This window comes from Aspergillus pseudoviridinutans (genome assembly GCF_018340605.1).
Source record: "Aspergillus pseudoviridinutans IFM 55266 DNA, scaffold_8, whole genome shotgun sequence".
Classification (NCBI taxonomy): Eukaryota; Fungi; Ascomycota; class Eurotiomycetes; order Eurotiales; family Aspergillaceae; genus Aspergillus; species Aspergillus pseudoviridinutans.
Window position 1 is genome coordinate 449,020 of NW_025091288.1, and position 16,264 is coordinate 465,283.

General features: G+C 50.6%; 5 protein-coding genes across 5 annotated transcripts; 3 read left to right on the forward strand and 2 right to left on the reverse strand.

Annotated features, from left to right (window-relative positions):
- Positions 1-1,049: 1,049 nt before the first annotated feature.
- Positions 1,050-3,403, forward strand: ddiA (putative DNA damage-inducible v-SNARE binding protein Ddi1; the record flags this gene model as incomplete). The annotated part of the gene is made up of 3 exons (XM_043306101.1): positions 1,050-1,096; positions 2,062-2,675; positions 2,727-3,403. The coding sequence occupies 3 exons, from the start codon at positions 1,050-1,052 to the stop codon at positions 3,401-3,403; spliced, it is 1,338 nt and encodes a 445-aa protein (XP_043162036.1).
- A 487-nt stretch (positions 3,404-3,890) lies between these two features.
- Positions 3,891-4,531, reverse strand: Asppvi_010256 (EXPERA domain-containing protein; the record flags this gene model as incomplete). The annotated part of the gene is made up of 3 exons (XM_043306102.1): positions 3,891-3,961; positions 4,032-4,376; positions 4,438-4,531. The coding sequence occupies 3 exons, from the start codon at positions 4,529-4,531 to the stop codon at positions 3,891-3,893; spliced, it is 510 nt and encodes a 169-aa protein (XP_043162037.1).
- Positions 4,532-8,743: 4,212 nt separating this feature from the next.
- Positions 8,744-9,997, forward strand: Asppvi_010257 (TauD/TfdA dioxygenase family protein; the record flags this gene model as incomplete). The annotated part of the gene is made up of 3 exons (XM_043306103.1): positions 8,744-9,426; positions 9,481-9,815; positions 9,885-9,997. The coding sequence occupies 3 exons, from the start codon at positions 8,744-8,746 to the stop codon at positions 9,995-9,997; spliced, it is 1,131 nt and encodes a 376-aa protein (XP_043162038.1).
- Positions 9,998-10,609: 612 nt separating this feature from the next.
- Positions 10,610-14,901, reverse strand: Asppvi_010258 (putative non-repetitive nucleoporin; the record flags this gene model as incomplete). Its single annotated transcript, XM_043306104.1, has 5 exons — positions 10,610-11,218; positions 11,274-11,903; positions 11,959-12,047; positions 12,097-14,559; positions 14,619-14,901. The coding sequence occupies 5 exons, from the start codon at positions 14,899-14,901 to the stop codon at positions 10,610-10,612; spliced, it is 4,074 nt and encodes a 1,357-aa protein (XP_043162039.1).
- Positions 14,902-15,382: 481 nt separating this feature from the next.
- On the forward strand, positions 15,383-15,988 carry Asppvi_010259 (uncharacterized protein; the record flags this gene model as incomplete). Its single annotated transcript, XM_043306105.1, has 2 exons — positions 15,383-15,525; positions 15,583-15,988. 2 exons carry the CDS (start codon positions 15,383-15,385, stop codon positions 15,986-15,988), a joined length of 549 nt encoding a protein of 182 aa, XP_043162040.1.
- Between the last annotated feature and the right edge of the window lie 276 nt (positions 15,989-16,264).

Genomic DNA, 16,264 nt, shown 5'->3' on the forward strand with positions numbered 1-16,264 from the left:
ACGACCAAAGCTTCCTTCGAGATTGATGCGCTGGGCTGGGAATCGCTGCCAACCCTGCAGCATATCATTTCGCGACTGGTAGAGATTCCGGTCGATCAATTGTAGATGCAAAACTCGTAGATGGTGAAGGAGTGCCTGATGTGTCATCAGCCATGCGTCTGGAGTACCACTTGGTGAAGTAGAAGTTTGACAGGGCTGTTTCGCATAGATTTGAGCGCAAATTTGTCATGAAATGCGATGTACGTATCATTTCGACGTTCCGCTGTGTAACCATAGCATGTAGCATCCTGAGACAATTGTTCGCATTGATCATATTCTGTCTGGCACCATCATTCCTATGGAGAGTCACGCTCAGAGAAGTCGCCAGTACGTCTGCTTAGCAAATCAATATTCAAAAACCCCAGTCTACTCCGTATCCCTGTACGAACTGAGCATGTACCTTATTGGCTCGACTCATATTCAGAGCAATAACGGTTGTGATTTCAGAACCCACTGATCTTCTCGGCGTCCGCAGCGGAACCGAAACAACCGTCTCAGCGTCAAATAGCCCAAAATTTAGCTGCAGCGACGTGTCTCATAGCCTCATAGCCTCCTAAGGTACATACCATTATATCCAAAAGTACTATCCTGGAAACTGCGCTCTCGCATATGAAGTACACACTCTCAATAAATCACACCGTGTCCGAGAACGATTAAATGGCTGCGGTCTGCTTTCCCACTATGATGAAAGGCCAGGCATGGCATCACACCAAGTTTCCCCTGTCGCTCTAGGGTGGGGTCAGGCGACACACTGGAGCTAATTTGACAGGGAGTGACAGACTTGACGTTTCCAATGTATGCCAAGGACGATCAATAATATCGGCGATTGCTCCGAGGTCAACGGCTATATAACAGATGCCTTTATAATTGTCCTGTCAACCTTTGATCGCTGATGACACAGACAGGTTGCATCGGTTCCTGATATTCTGGTGTTTAGTCGTCGCTCGACTACCGTGAGTTTAGATGAAATCACGAAAAAAATCGCGAGCTGTCCCTGGTGCCGGCTGATGATGTCAGAAACTGTTGTCCTCGTGGCATCAGGCCAGGATAAAATCAGGTACGTTTCACCATCTGGAAAGGCAGCTGTCGACTGTGTGAGGCTTGAGCCTGCGGTCGCATCAGAGGCGCACGGCACAATTTTCCGCCGCAATCATCTCATTGCGGTTGATAAAAAAAACAGCTTGATATAGTGGTTGCATGTAGATACAGGGTAGACTATCCCTGATTCAAAGCTCAATGGCCATCGACGAGGCCCTAGTCGGCGTCGCAGGGATGGTGCCAACCGCAGCTTTGCAGGTAGTATACATAGTACATGGGTTATATTAACTGACGGTATTATATATCAACATGCTGACTGAAGAGGGATGAATAATCCGAATAGAATTCGAATGGGTTGGGTAGAAGTAGAAAGAAAAGGGAAGAGAGGGAGGGAAGAGACGATGATGACACACGATGGCTGCCTGTTCAAGAGGGCCAGATCGATAATACTATAATACCTAATCGGGCGGGCTGCCGGGAAGTGACCGCCATCAGCTGCACATCACCAGAAGCGCAACGGTTTTGTTCCTCTCCCACCACCCTCATATATCGCTCATCAAATCATCCATCCCATTTCTCTCCTCCTTGCGAGCTACCTTAGTCACCTTCTATAACCGCCCTGTCCTCCTACCTCTCTTCTCCCTTTGTCTCTTCAGCTCTTCCCCTCTCTTACCCTCCTTCATCTTCTTCGTGCACCCCTCTCATCATCCTCCGTTTGTCCCTGTATGAACACCTTGCCTAGAACTTTTTCCGATTACTTTCTTCCGTTACACTACCTGTCATTCTCGCTTTGTACATTACACCTCGCCACAGAGACAACCTGAAGAAATAAGCCGTATCATTATCTGGGTGGACTTGCGATCAAGCTAAGAAGCTTTCCCCGCACCGCACGCATTCCAACACAATGTGAGTCGATCGGGCTGAACCTGGACCCCAGGCGGGCCTTACATCATCTGTTGCTGACAGCTTCTCTTCTACTCTCAGGCGCATCACTGTCAGCGTTATTCGACCGGACCAGGCCGACTCTGACATCATCTCCCTCGAAGTCGGCGGGGATATGACGGTCGAGCTTCTCAAGGCTATCGTTGAGAGCGAAACATCCATACCCACAAATACTCAACGCCTCGTATATAACAACCAACTACTTGGAAATGATGCACAGACTTTGGAGCAGATTGGTATTGGGGAAGGGGACATGCTAGGCGTCCACGTTACAATGCGGAGCCCTCAAGCGCCTGCTCGCAGCCTAGGAGGCGGCCCTAGTGCAGCGGCTCAGCAGAACCTTCAGCGGCGGCAACCGATGACTCCCGACCCCGAGACAATCCGACTGCATATCCTAGGTGACCCTCGCGTGCGAGAGGCTGTCCGACGGCAGAACCCCGAGCTGGCAGATGCTGCCAACGACGCGCAACGGTTCCGCGATGTCCTGATGGCACAACAACGCCGGGAGGCTCAAATGGAAGCAGAAAAGGAGGCGCGCATCGCCATGCTGAATGCCGATCCTTTCAACCCGGAGAATCAGAGGGAGATTGAGGAGATCATTCGACAGAATGCAGTGACCGAAAACCTTCACACTGCAATGGAGCATCATCCCGAATGTAAGTAGCAGCGGATCTGAGGCTCACTATCAATGACTAACGAGAGAACAGCATTTGGTCGCGTGACAATGCTGTACATCCCTGTTGAGGTCAACGGCCACAAGGTCAATGCGTTTGTCGATTCCGGAGCGCAAGTCACCATCATGTCTCCCGAGTGTGCGACCGCATGCAACATAATGCGACTGGTGGACCGGCGGTACGGGGGGATTGCAAAGGGTGTGGGAACGGCAACCATTCTGGGTCGAGTTCACTCCGCGCAGATCAAGATTGGAAGCATGTTTTTGCCCTGCTCCTTCACCGTGATGGAAGGGAAACACATCGATCTACTCCTTGGATTGGATATGTTGAAGCGACATCAGGCATGCATTGACCTGAAGAAGGGTGCCCTGGTCATCCAAGACGAAGCCGTGCCGTTCCTCGGCGAGGCCGATATCCCCAAGGAGCTGCAGGAAGGCTTTGAGGATGAACCTATTGTCAAGGGTGCCGATGGCGCCGAAGTCGGCGCCCGAACGGGTGCGGTCACACATCAGGCCAGCGGGTCTGGCACGTCAGCAGCTGCTCCGTCATCGTCGACACCTAGGATTAACATCCGCCCGGCGCCGTCGTCTCGTTGGCCGCAGGACTCGATTGCGAAAATCACTGAGCTCGGATTCACTCGGGAGGAGGCCGTCCGAGCATTGGATGCAGCCAATGGGGACCTTGATGGAGCGATTGGCTTTTTGATTTGACATGTGATATCACCCACAGGCCACTTTGGAACACGACATACTATGCATCTATACCGGGATCATCCGACACCTAGACCGTTACCTCGAAGAATCGCAACCGACTTTGGTCCGTCTAGACCTCTGCAACTGCTTTTAGAAGAGAGGTCTATGCCCTTGCTTGCAGATGGCACATACCTTGGTAGTGTTCTAGACTTTCGACAATCGAGCGATGATACCACAGAGGTCCAAGTCATGTTGTGGCAGTTTTGTAAGATAGAGGTCATGCAATGTTGCTGCAGTGAATACACATCTTATGCCGCGAACGCTTTCTGCAGACTATTCCACAGTCTCAATTATTGAGCTCGAAAGGCCGGCTATGTAAGCGATATATATATTTCCAGCGAGCTCAGAAACAACAGCAGCAATATTGCAACCAGATTCATAAGGGATCAAATCGTAACAATTACACTAAATCTACCCGGTATGCAGCACGCCATCCACAGAAAGCCTACGCCAGCTTCCTCTTCCCCACCAACCGCCCCCTCAGCCTAAAGACCATATCCAGGGCCATAAACGCTCCTATCGACACACGTCAGTGCACCCATCCACAATCAGAAAATCATACACAGAGTAGGATAGGATACTATACCTAGAGCAACATAAGGGCCATACAGCATTGTAAGACTCTGCTTCTGCGCGACCGTGCGATCCTCCCAGCTCCACATCTGCACCAGACAAGTCAGGCTCGTCACAAAGGCCTGCACGCCGAACACAAGCAGATGGACCGGAACCATGGCCTTATCGCGGATCAAAGCGGGGATGGCCCAGATGCACAGCGGGGTTTGGTAGAAGAGCTCCATTGCGACGAAGGCGGCGAACCAGGGGGGAGGGGCCTCGGCGAACTTGTCCTGGTAGGTGGCGATGTAGTGGGCGCGCAATTGGAGCCCGAAGTTTGTTTGGAGGAAGGTGGGGAGGAAGGTGACGGCGTCGACCACTGCGAGCGCAATTAGCTGGATTGGAACTTTCTACATGTTTTGAGTGTGGCCTTCACTTACGGAGGATGGTTGGGATGTGGATGATGAAGAAGATGAGGTAGAGCAGGTCGCGTTTCCGGCTCCAGATGGAGGCGGAGGCTGATGGGGATGTCATTGTGATTCTATTCTTTCGCTCTTGAGTGAGATATGGATATCGTGAAGCAGTTGAGCAATAGATTGATAACTGGGGAGCTCTAGTTCTACGGCGAGTCGCGTCTACGGAGCGTCAGCGGATAGGATCCAGACACGGAATCACGAGCGGTCATGTGACCTGCTCAGAAAAAGCAAGCTACGGACCCGCTGGTCGTGAGTGCCGAAGGGAGTCCCGAAGGGCTGGGATGGAATTTTCCAGAGAGATTCTTATTGATAGGAAGTGTTCCGTGGATAATAGCTAAGGAGATAATTGCTTTTTCGACTGCACGCTCTCAGACTCCAAAGTAAACACTAAGCAGAAGTTAAGCTTAGCTACGCGGATCGGGTCCTACTATGGGACACACTACACAGTCGGGTACCTTAGATTTAGCCCACCTGCTCCGTCCCAGTAATACTTAGTATCCGGACATACTCCGTCCATGGTTCGAGAAGAGATCGCTGTTTTTGCTTTTTCTGTTTTCGGTCTCTATATCAACGTCTGTCCTTTCATTTCTGCCTTAACAGATGCCGTCATCAATTACTTCGTAGCCCATACTCCAAACAGCGATCTGCTGCGATCAGCACTTGTCTTGATGATCCTTCGACCCTGGCCGTTTGACCGAGCAAAAGAGGGAGTCACAGACGGCCCTCACCGCAATTCTGAGACTTAGCATTTGTCATCGACAGACAAAGAGTCAATTTCCAAGTCATCGCGTCGTATCCTTTTGGCGGACCTAGCAGTGACGATGGATAACAGTACTGACAGCATCTAGCAGACCTTGTACTCTTCAATTACGATGATTCGCTCTCTTCAGCCCATTATGCAAAGGATACGTTCTACTGCTTACAGTCTCCTTTCCTGTCACTGTCGGTTTGTATGCATTATTGAAGGATCAAGCATATGATCGAGCAATCTCCTCGACGTTATTACTTACTAGCTCCTAGTCTAGTTCAATGTTCCATAATTTTTACGATTTAGACCGGCCGATCCTGGTCGAAATATTCATCGTGCATTGGCTATCTACGCAGACCGAAGTTACAAACATTGCAGGTTAGGTTAGCACACCGTTAGCGTCAGCCAACGCCCTTCTGGCTTTAATCTATCGCACACACTAGCCAGCTAGTCCGTCTCCAGGGGACCTTGAAGTTGAAACGTGAGACGACGAGTCCCCCGGATGTTTGGGGCGAAACTTTGGCCCTCGGGATTCGACAATCCACACTCTTTCTTTGCCCACAATTAGATAGAGAGTGCAGTATACGAAGACACGCGACATGGTAATAATTTACAAAACAGAAAAAAAAAATTCCTTTCCAGTGGAAATTGGGCCACACCGGCCCGGCTGGCGTCACGATTGCCATCCATTGACCATATCCGGATGTCATTTCGTAAGAGCAAAGAGGCTACGAAGTACTATCAGGGGCTAGAGGTTAGAAGTTCAAAGCTGAACAGCGTTGTCGTCGACTCGTCACGCCATGTGCGATCCTTGGGACCCGAGACTCGATCTATTCGATCTCATCCAGTAGGTCTTACATCACAGGCTACGGGGCTATCAGTATCGACAAAACAATGAATTCAGGCAATCCGGCAGAAGTACGGAGTACAAATGAGTGAATTACCTTGCTGGTCTCGTTTGCAACCGGGTGCGGATATTCTGATGCAGACTGCAGACTGCATGATACTTCATGCTTCTGCTACAGGGAGGTACATTATCATCATCGCTGTTATCTCTGCTGTCTATCTCTTGAAGACGGAAATCCACCGTAGACTCGTAAGGCGTTGTTGTGTTCAAAGTCCCACGGCCAAATGCCACGATGCCATGTGGGGAACCATGATAAACCACGGGCGTTGAACCGCGTTCCCGAAAAGAAACAGAAGGGCGTTAAGTCTTGGCTTAGAACAAGCGTAGGTGGAACTCTTTCATAGGCGGGTTGGACTAATTGGATATTCTACGCCGTCATGTTGCGATGCATCACTCCGTAGATAATCCGTTGTTATGTTAACAAGTAGAAAAAAGTTCCGTTACGCCGCCCGTACAAACCGAGAGTGCGACGCTGGAGCATCCCGAAAGCGAGTGTTCCATCCAGTTCCAAGGTCTGGTCCACTTGGTCTTGAATCTCAGAATGGAGATGGTGGTTCGGGGAAGATGGAATAGCTTCCCAATCCTGGTCCCCTCCGTTCCTAGTCTGAGACTGAGACTGCTGAGAGCAACCACAGGGCCCGACGAACATGTGCATGCCTTAGGCAGTTGGGTTAGGCTTAGGCGACGGCGAGTCAGCCCAATACTAGGCCAGATCAAAGAAGATCAATCAACCAAATCAGCCAATTCGCACAGTTCAGCCGAATATTTAGCGATCTGGACGAGTTTATCCAGGGGTTGTCATCATTCAACGAAAGAATATGGACACTCCGCAATAATGTAAGTCAGTTGGCTGCATCACATCGAGAGCATCTTGCCTTATCAGTAGCAGCAAAAAAAAACCCACCACTCACGATGCACAGTCAAATTGCCGTAAAAAAAGTTCTAGTCTACGAACTAAATCGCGGTAGTAGTACGAACAATAGCCGGGGCTACTCACTACTCAGAACTGTGCTAAATCCTCGGTCATCTGTATCTGAACTCAGCCCCTAGCCTAGGTTCTAGCAAGTGATGCAAGGAGTATGCAAGATAGCAGAGCTCTGCTACCGAGCTGCAGCTGCTACTACTACAACTAGAGTCAACAGCTCCGTTCCTTGGCTGATTTCGTACTCCGTACTTCGTATACTGCGACAGGGTCCACTCGGTTTCTATCGACTGCCTTATCACTGATGGATATCTGCATTATGAGCAGATTAAGCGGTGAAACGGCATCAGAAGCGAATAGACTATCCCATAGAGTAGTACAGCTATCTACAGAGTTCAGAGTACAAATTGAGACAGAGCCAATTTCCCGGAACACGACGGGAGCAGGGAATCGTTGCTCTAGATGGTTAGGAGGAAATCTACCGTAGAACATACCCGTTAGTATTCCACGATACTTAGGCTAGCTCCTGGGGTCTTGGATTAGGGCCGAGGAGCTAGTTGCCTTCTATTACAGAGTACAATATTTAATAACGATAATATTAATTAGTATTATTATTATAATATCCTTGTCGGAACATGATTCTAACATAATAATACAGAACCAAAGAACCAATCATCATTGCAATCAGTCACATCTGCTCAAGGTGGTGCAAAGCTATGGGAGGAATCTCCAACGGGCCCCAGTAAAGAGGATGAGGATGTCAGTAAGGATAGACTTGAAGCCAGATGGACCCTTTCCTGGACTCTTGACCGCTTTTTCTTTCTTCTTTCTTCTCTCTTCTGGTCTGAACTTTGAATTTGGGACTCTTGAAGTATGGAGTTCTTTTTGGGCTTGCCATATCGCTGCCCCGCTGTAGACTAACTCTCCCCCTTTATGGCGATTATCCTGCATCTCGAGACGAGAGAAAGAAGCTGAGAGTAACTGCATGGACATGCAACCTACAGTATTGAATTATTATCTGATTTCTTTTGAATTCAATTAATCTAATTACAAGTCCCCGGCCCGGAGATGAAAGGGAAATAACTAGTTTCCTAGTCTATCTAGTCTAGTCACGGCCCTTTTTGCGACGCACGCCATTGCAACGAGATCATTGGCGCCGTGACGACGATGTCATCCACTTGGCTAAAACATTGGAATTAGATTATTTCGATTTACCTTTGATATCTTGCTCGGCTTGCTTTATGTGCATGTCAGTATGTGCGTTCGTACTTACTGTGTCTTTATCGCCAGATGACGACTTGGTGGAGGCGGACGCCATTTACTGACTCCGTATGATACTTGGTACTTGATTAAGATTATGGTTTCTGTTTTATATTTTTTACACTTGATATTTTATGTTTTTGTTTTATCTATCATCGGTAGAGTTCTCTATTTATTCCATTGCCGTCCTCGCATCGCCATCTAGGCTTTTCTTTTCTTTTTCCTCTGCAGCATCAGATCTCGCCTTTCAGTATATACTCGAGAAGCCTTACAAGGTCTTCTTCACCACCTGGAGGAACAAGATTCTTCCTGCATGTCCTTTTCTTCTTAGCTTCTGTTTTACCTTCATGAATAAAAGTTCTGCTTGACTGGGCCATTTTCAGCATTGTCCTATCTAAAATTTCCTGTCCATCATCCCATTCTCCGTTCAATCATGCCTGCTTCAGCCCCCGTCACACCACCCAGCAAGCCACAAGCTCTCAATCCTCACGAGGAAGAGATCCCCATCAGCTACGACATCAACATCCCCTATGTCGATGTCACCAAGGAATCCACCTCACGCACCAGATACCCAGAGTACCTCCCCACATGGGACAAGATCTGGTTTGATCCTCTGCGGCCCTTCAAATACGAGGATCCGGCCCTGCGCGTGAAAGACAAGAGCAAGCGCAACCTGCTCACCCCTGGTGTCAAACTCACGGACATCCAGCCCCAGATCGGGAGTATCGTGGAAGGCGTGCAGCTGAGCCAGCTCTCCGACGCCGCCAAAGACGAGCTGGCCCTGCTAGTCTCAGAGCGCAAGGTCGTCGCCTTCCCGGCGCAAGATCTCATCGACGCTGGCCCAGAAAAGCTGGAGCAATTCATGCGCCATTTCGGGAAACCAAACTACCAGCCTGTCTCCGGGACAGTGCGCAATCACCCCGGATTCCATATCATCCACCGCGACGGCAACCGCCAGGAAATCGCGCGCTTCCTCGAGCAGCGCACCACCACGACCCTCTGGCATCAGGACGTGAGCTACGAAATCCAGCCGCCAGGCTACGTCATGCTGGGCCTGCTCGAAGGACCAGAAGTCGGCGGCGACACCGTCTTCGCAGCCACAGACATGGCATACAAGTAGGCCCCCCTCGTCTTCTTCTTTCTAATCAAAAACTGACGGTTGAGCAACAGACGCCTCTCCCCAACATTCACCTCTTTCCTCGACGGCCTGCGCGCCGTGCACTCCTCCGCCAAAATGATCAACCACACCCGGCTCACCGGCGGCCTCGTCCGCAAGGACCCCGTGGACACCGTCCACCCACTCGTCCGCATCCACCCCGTCACCGGCGAGAAATGCCTCTTCATCAACGGCGAGTTCATCACCCGCATCCAGGGCCTCAAGGAGCCCGAACAGCGCTACCTCATCGACTTCCTCATGCAGCACATCATGACCGGCCATGACTTCCAGGCCCGCGTGCGCTGGCAGCCAAAGACGATCGTCATTTTTGATAATCGCTGCACGATCCGTAAGTTTGGCCTTGCACTCACTCCCTACCTCTGCGCTAGCTTTAAGTATTGCGTGCTGACAGCCACAGACTCCGCAATCGTCGACTACCTCGATGACGACTACGGCGCCAAACTCAGACACATCTTCCGGCTGTGCGCGCTGGGCGAAAAGCCTATACCTGTTTATGATCAGTTTGAATAAGCGACAGACTTCTCTCGCTCATCGCGATCGCAAAAAGCGCAAGGGTAGATTACCCACTGCCCAGTCCATTTCTTGTTTCGGGTTCTTGTTCTTTCCCGTTGATACAGATACCTCGGTTCGGCTTGTGGATTCGGTTGTTTATAGACGGGATGCGTGTTAGTTCTTGGTTGGGATTCTTAGACTTGTTTTTTCCGTTTCATTCTCATTCAGGCTTGTGATTTAGATAGACTTGTTCGACATGCTGGTTTGCGTTGGCGTTGCTTTTAGCGTGTGGTGCTTGCAAGTACCTAGTTACTTTATTTACCCTCGATGATTGTCGGTAGATAATCCTAATGAACTATGATATGACTTCGATTTGGGCTGTCTAAGGTTTCTAAAAATAGATACCGAGTATAGTCTTCGACTGCTGTTCAATTTGTTCAAAAGAGATGCATTGACAATGGCAGAACTATGACCTGCCTTTTTCATACCAAGAGCCTCGGATGCCGTCTCGCAGCGGAAGTGCAAAATAATGAAACAAGATAACGCCATATGCTCACAGTAACTCAAAAGAACATGCATAAGACAGCTACCATATCGCAATTGTACACTAGCATAAACCCCATTGACTCATTACCGCAGAATTTCTGCAATCCGCGTGCGCAGCTCATGCGCAGCTTGCATCTGCTCGGGCGCGATGCCGCCCTGTTGCAACAGCAGAAGCGTCTCCGAGATACGCTCCGCGACTGCGTCGCTTCCGAACACGATCCCGCCTAGCCGGACTGTCTCGTGGTACCACACTTCGATCAGGTACAGCAAATCCTTGGCAATGTATTTCCGGTTCGATCCGTGGAAGGGCGCCTCGTCAGTGTAATACATCGCTTCCAGCACGGCGTAGATCGTTTCGTGCGCAACCCCCAGGTCCAGGAACAGATCGACAATCCACGTCGGCGGGCCGACATCACGCTGGTGCTCGAGTGCATACCGTTCAAGCATCGGTAGGAGGTCCTTGATGGGGAAGACGGTCTCGGACATGCGCAAACGGCTGCCAAGACTGCGCACCTTCTCAATCACAGCTTCGTATGGTTGTGGTTCCCCCTTTGCGAGTATTTCATCATGCAGGTCTTGGAACAAGTGTTGCCATGTGGACCTGATATCTGCTGAATTGCGATAGTCCGCAAGGTAGAAGATCTGAAGGCAGATGTCGTAATAGCTAGCAGGATCGGCGTACTGGTTGAACAGCTGTAACACAAATTAGGATCACTTACGAATGCATGGAGTTGGAACTGGAACGTACAGTACTGATGTCCATGATGGGACCGTCCACCTCTTTCAGAACCTCTGTTCGGCGCTCGGGTGCGATGCGGGTGTCATCCTTAAGGCGCTGCAACAGATCGTCTTGGATATTGGCAATATCGATGAGGTTCGAAATGTCTTGGACGAGGCGCTGCCGGGACTGCCGGCCCACATCTGGGGTAAAAATTGAGGCGTTCGCCCGGGCGCGGCCCAGGTATTCGATCCTACGAGCAAGAGGCAAAGCAAAGGCACTCTGCGCAAGGTGGTACTGAACGTTGGCGGCTTCGTAGAACCGCTGCGACTGGGCAAAATACCTCCACAGCAGGTCCGCATGAGCGATGTCATCGGCTGACTTGCGCTCGAGGTACGTGACCACAAACGGAGAGTTGTTCTGCAACAAACGATCGCTCCACCCCTGCTCGAGATACCAGTCATACAAACTCGTCAAGAAGACTTCGTCTGTCGAATCCGAGATCACGCCATAGGCCTCATTCTTGCGTTTGGCAATGATTGTGAGTTGCCCATCAACAACACCGGGATCATGCGCTGCAAGATTGTCAACGGCAATGATGACCTTGAATACCAAATCATAACATTGCTTCCTGAAGTAAAAGTAATCGCGTCGAGAATCCTGTGGACGCGGATTAGCATGCCGCCTATTAATGGATGTCACAATGGATCCCTACATCTTCAGGACGGCCGTCCACAATCCATGACAGTGCCATGTTAGCCTTGTCGGAACGAGCGGCGACGTTAAGAGCCAGTTGGATCGCGCCTGAATGTTGTCAGTCTTTGACATCAGTGATGGAGTCGTTAAGACCTACCTGCAAAGAATTGATTGGAGATGTAGCTTTCGATCGCCGAGACCAAGTAATCCATGGGAAGGCTGTCAGACACTTGTTGGAACAGATGGAGACTTTCATTGAGCAGATTCCGGCCGATTTCCGAGTTGGCCCCTGTTTCGGTGGCTCTCTTCAACAACTCTTGAGCCTTGAAAATGACCACGTCCTCGGCACTGCAGAAGCTCCCGCACCGGCGCCTGAGGGCGTCAGCCACGGTCTCAACATTGGAGCCCTTAGCAATGTTTCGGTTCACAATCCCCTTGACCAGTTCTTTTGCGATGTCATGGCCCTTGCTGGTGCTGAAAAGCTCTTCAAATGTGAGCTTGAGGAAGCGCTGCTTCGACTCATCCGGCAGAGTTGCAACAATCTCATCGACACGCTCGTCGAACAGCACCAGGACGAATGAAATACCTTCAATGGTGTGTGAAACCAATTGAACCAGCGAATGCAGCGCTCTGTGTTCGGCCTGTAGCGCCGTTTCTTCCTGCTTTGTCGACACACGGGCCAAGGCTTCGGGACCGCTCAATCCCTCAATGAAACTCTTATTCGCCTTGAAGAAATCTTGCAGAGCAGACAGATCACGCTGTACACTCTGCAGCTTCGTTGTCGCCACAGATGCCGAGATCGTCTGTGCACCATTGGGACCGCTGCCGACCCTTGCGATTTCCTTCTTCCAAATCGAGCGTAGTAGTCTTGACATGTAGAGAGCGATTCCCGCATGCCTAGGCGATAGGATAACGGTGTCGATGGCTGGCGTGGAGCTGTCTGCGACCGCGTTCTCATTCACCGTCGGCCGGCCTCCGTACTCGATGAACACTTTACGAGCGAACTCCAAAACATCAGGATCATTGATCTGAGTCAGGCGTGAATCCGAAGAGACCTCGACTCCCTGTCCACACGCGACTGCAAGCGCCGTCGCAAGAGTCTCGCTCCGGCCATACGTGCGAATGAAGTTCTTGACCTCGCCCTCGAGCCCCTCATCACCGCCACTACCACCACCCCGAACCAATGCAGCAAACATGTCAACGAGTCGCCGGCGGCGAATCACATGAATGCCGGTGTTGGTCAGAATCGCAATCTCGGCCGCAGCGCTGTCAAACTGGACGGCAAGCTCGTTGCCGAATCCTCCTGGGTTCGAGGCAGCCGCGCTAGGCGCGGAGCAGAGACCAACGTCCTCCGCCCTGCTACCCAGAGAGAGCCAGATGGCCGTCTCGGCTGCCTTTCCAGGGATAACATTCTCTTGAGAGCGAGCCACTCGGCCAGAGTCGGGAGAAGAGATGAAAAGAGTGTCGGTCTTCTGCGTGGGATCCTTGCATGTGAAGCAGAAGAAATACCCCGGCGGATATCGAACGGTGAACCTGGTAGGATTGAGAGAATGTATGGGAACCCTAGAAGCTCCGGAGGTCTGGAATCGTGGCTGACCCAGCTCCACCGGCGCAGAAGGAGGGTTGTCGAAAGGCGGAGTCTTCACATGATGCGCCTGCATGCTTGTCGGCGCATTCGTGCCATATGGTGCTGGCGACCAGCTATAAGAGGCCGTCGCACTGAGATAGATACGGTAGCCGGTTGCCGTTGTGGCCATTAGATGATATCTCGAGGCCTCAGCAGCTGGGATAGGGCTAATGGACACAATTGGTACTTTCGGGTTGAGAGTCTCATTGGACGCAATGATGTGCCCAATGTTCGCGTATATGTCCATGGCTGGTTTGGTAATAGCCAAAGCCAAGGTACCGTCTGGTTTCATGTGGAAAACTCTAATTGTCGAAGATGACGACAGAGTGTAGAGAAGTCGCCTTGTGTCGTCAATCTCCATCTGTTCCACCGTCTCAGTGGTCTTCTGGGTGAAACTCAGACTGGGCGTGAAAGCCGAGATGCGCGAGCTGGTATGGTTGACTTTGGCGCATCTACCTTGAAACCACCGTTCCTCCTGTTGATATGTGAGCTCATAGACATCGTTGTCGGTAGAGCCGCCGAAGAAGATACGACCAGTCGCATCCGACGAAGCGATGACATGGATATCCAAGCCACGAATAGAGGCCGACATGCCGGTCTGATACAAGCTGACTTGTCGCGCACCCGCCGGCGTTGTTTCACAACCCATTCCCAGCAAAATAACCTCGGCAGTCGTTGATATAACCAAAAGGTGGGTAACTGAAGGTAGGAACACTCCGGCGCGAGGCTTTGCCAGCTTGACAGCATTGATACTGTTGGGCTGGTCTTCAAACCCGACCAGTTGTGGATTCGGATGCGTATAGTCCCAGATATAGAGCGCGTTGTCGATAGCAACCCAGGCGTGATTCAACTCGGCGAAGAGACCCATACTCGTGGAAACCTGTGCTCGATTATACTGATCAAAGATCTGATCTGGGATATTATACATCTTCACTTTCTGAAACGGCGCCCATGACGGCGAGGTGGGGATGTCGTAATCGGAAGAAAACCCTTCTGTGAAGGGACTGTCAGCCAGACCGAAAGAAGAACCAAGGCGATCAACATTTCCTTACGAGACAGGTAGCTATCCAGGTCGGGATACCGAGATTCCTGGACGAGCGTATCGTTTATCGTGCCTGCAGCACGCTCCTCGATGCTCAGCGTTTGGCTCTGGGACTTCGATGCTGCCGGAGGAAGCTTCGGAAGAGAAGCTGGTGAAGCTCGCTCTGCCGGGGCAGGAGCTGGCTTGGAAGAGATGAGCGACGTGTTCGATACATTCTTAGGCGCGGGAGTCTGGAAGAAAGCTCCGGGAAGATGTTTTTGAGGAGTGAGAGTCGGAAGATTGGGGTATGACATGGCTTTGTGCTGTCGCCGTCAACGGCTTAGGGAGAATATGTCGCGCTCCTCGGTGTGGTGGTACTTCGTTCGGCGTGGTAAAGGTGAGGGAAGAACGACTTTAGAGGAAAAGAGAGGCTGGGGACCAAGCATAAGCAAGTAACTAGACACCCTAGCAGATCAGGATTAGCATCAACAATTGTTGGTTCTCATCAAATTATTATTATTATTGTATTGAGAGCCAATTGAGACAATGACAAAAAGCAGGTAACTGGCAGAATGGGAACTTCACAGCAGAAGAGAAACAAAATTGTGCACGGACCAGACAAGATCAACAGCCCCAAGCAGCTTTCCGCCTTTTCTGTGTTCCCCGACAATGATTTCATTCCAAGTCCTCAATAAACATTGTTAGGCTCCACCCATGAAATTGTGATTTATTCTAATCTTTCTTCGCACTTACTTCTGGTCAATTCAACCAATTACTGGCGCTTCAGAAGAAAAGATGTTCAGAACTTTGAGGTCGACCACTAGGCTGAACCTGAGTCCAGTGCGATGGAACTCGACTGCCAGCCCAGCTTCGCCGCCCTTAATGGCCAAAATTAGATCTGATCTCAAGATTGCCATGAGGGCGAAGGATACGGCTAGGTATTTCTCATGCTACTTGCGAAAATCCAAGTTTGGTGTTAACTGAAATACGTCCAGATTGAATGTCCTACGCGCGCTGATCTCGGAAACAAATAACTCCGCAAAGACCTCGTCGCCGATTCAGACAGACTTGCAATTGCTGTCGCTCATTCGGAAGCGCGCGGCTGCTGCCAAGGAGGCATCAAAACAATTCGCAGACGCCGATCGGCCCGATTTGAAGGAGAAGGAAGATGCACAGGTCACAATTCTGGAGGAGTATGCCGGCCAAGTGGAGACCATGAGCATGGACGACATCAAGGCGATTGTGTCGCAGGAACTCTTGAAGATGAAGGAAGCCGGCAAGAAGGTCGAGGTTGGCGGTCTACTCAAGTCTCTCTTTGCTCCTGGCGGTGCCCTGGATGGCAAGCCTGCAGAGAGAGCGGAAGTTGCGAAGATCGCCAAAGAGGCCGTCGCTTCCGCTTAAGAAGAAACGATGTATCATTGAACCCCTTGTATTATGATGTAAACTACCACTCTAGATATTAGACTTTTCTCTCTTTCTTCTCTTTTCCGGCACTCAGGACCTGCCTTGGGGCGCGGAACCATGAAAGAGTTACTAATGACCTGTTCGATGCCAGTCTCTGGGAAGAGGACATCCAACGTCAAGTGACGTGCGAAAATCTTCATTGCAGCATAGGACAAATTTGTGTACATCAAGATCTCGAACACCAATGCGCCCAAAATGCAAATGCATGATGCA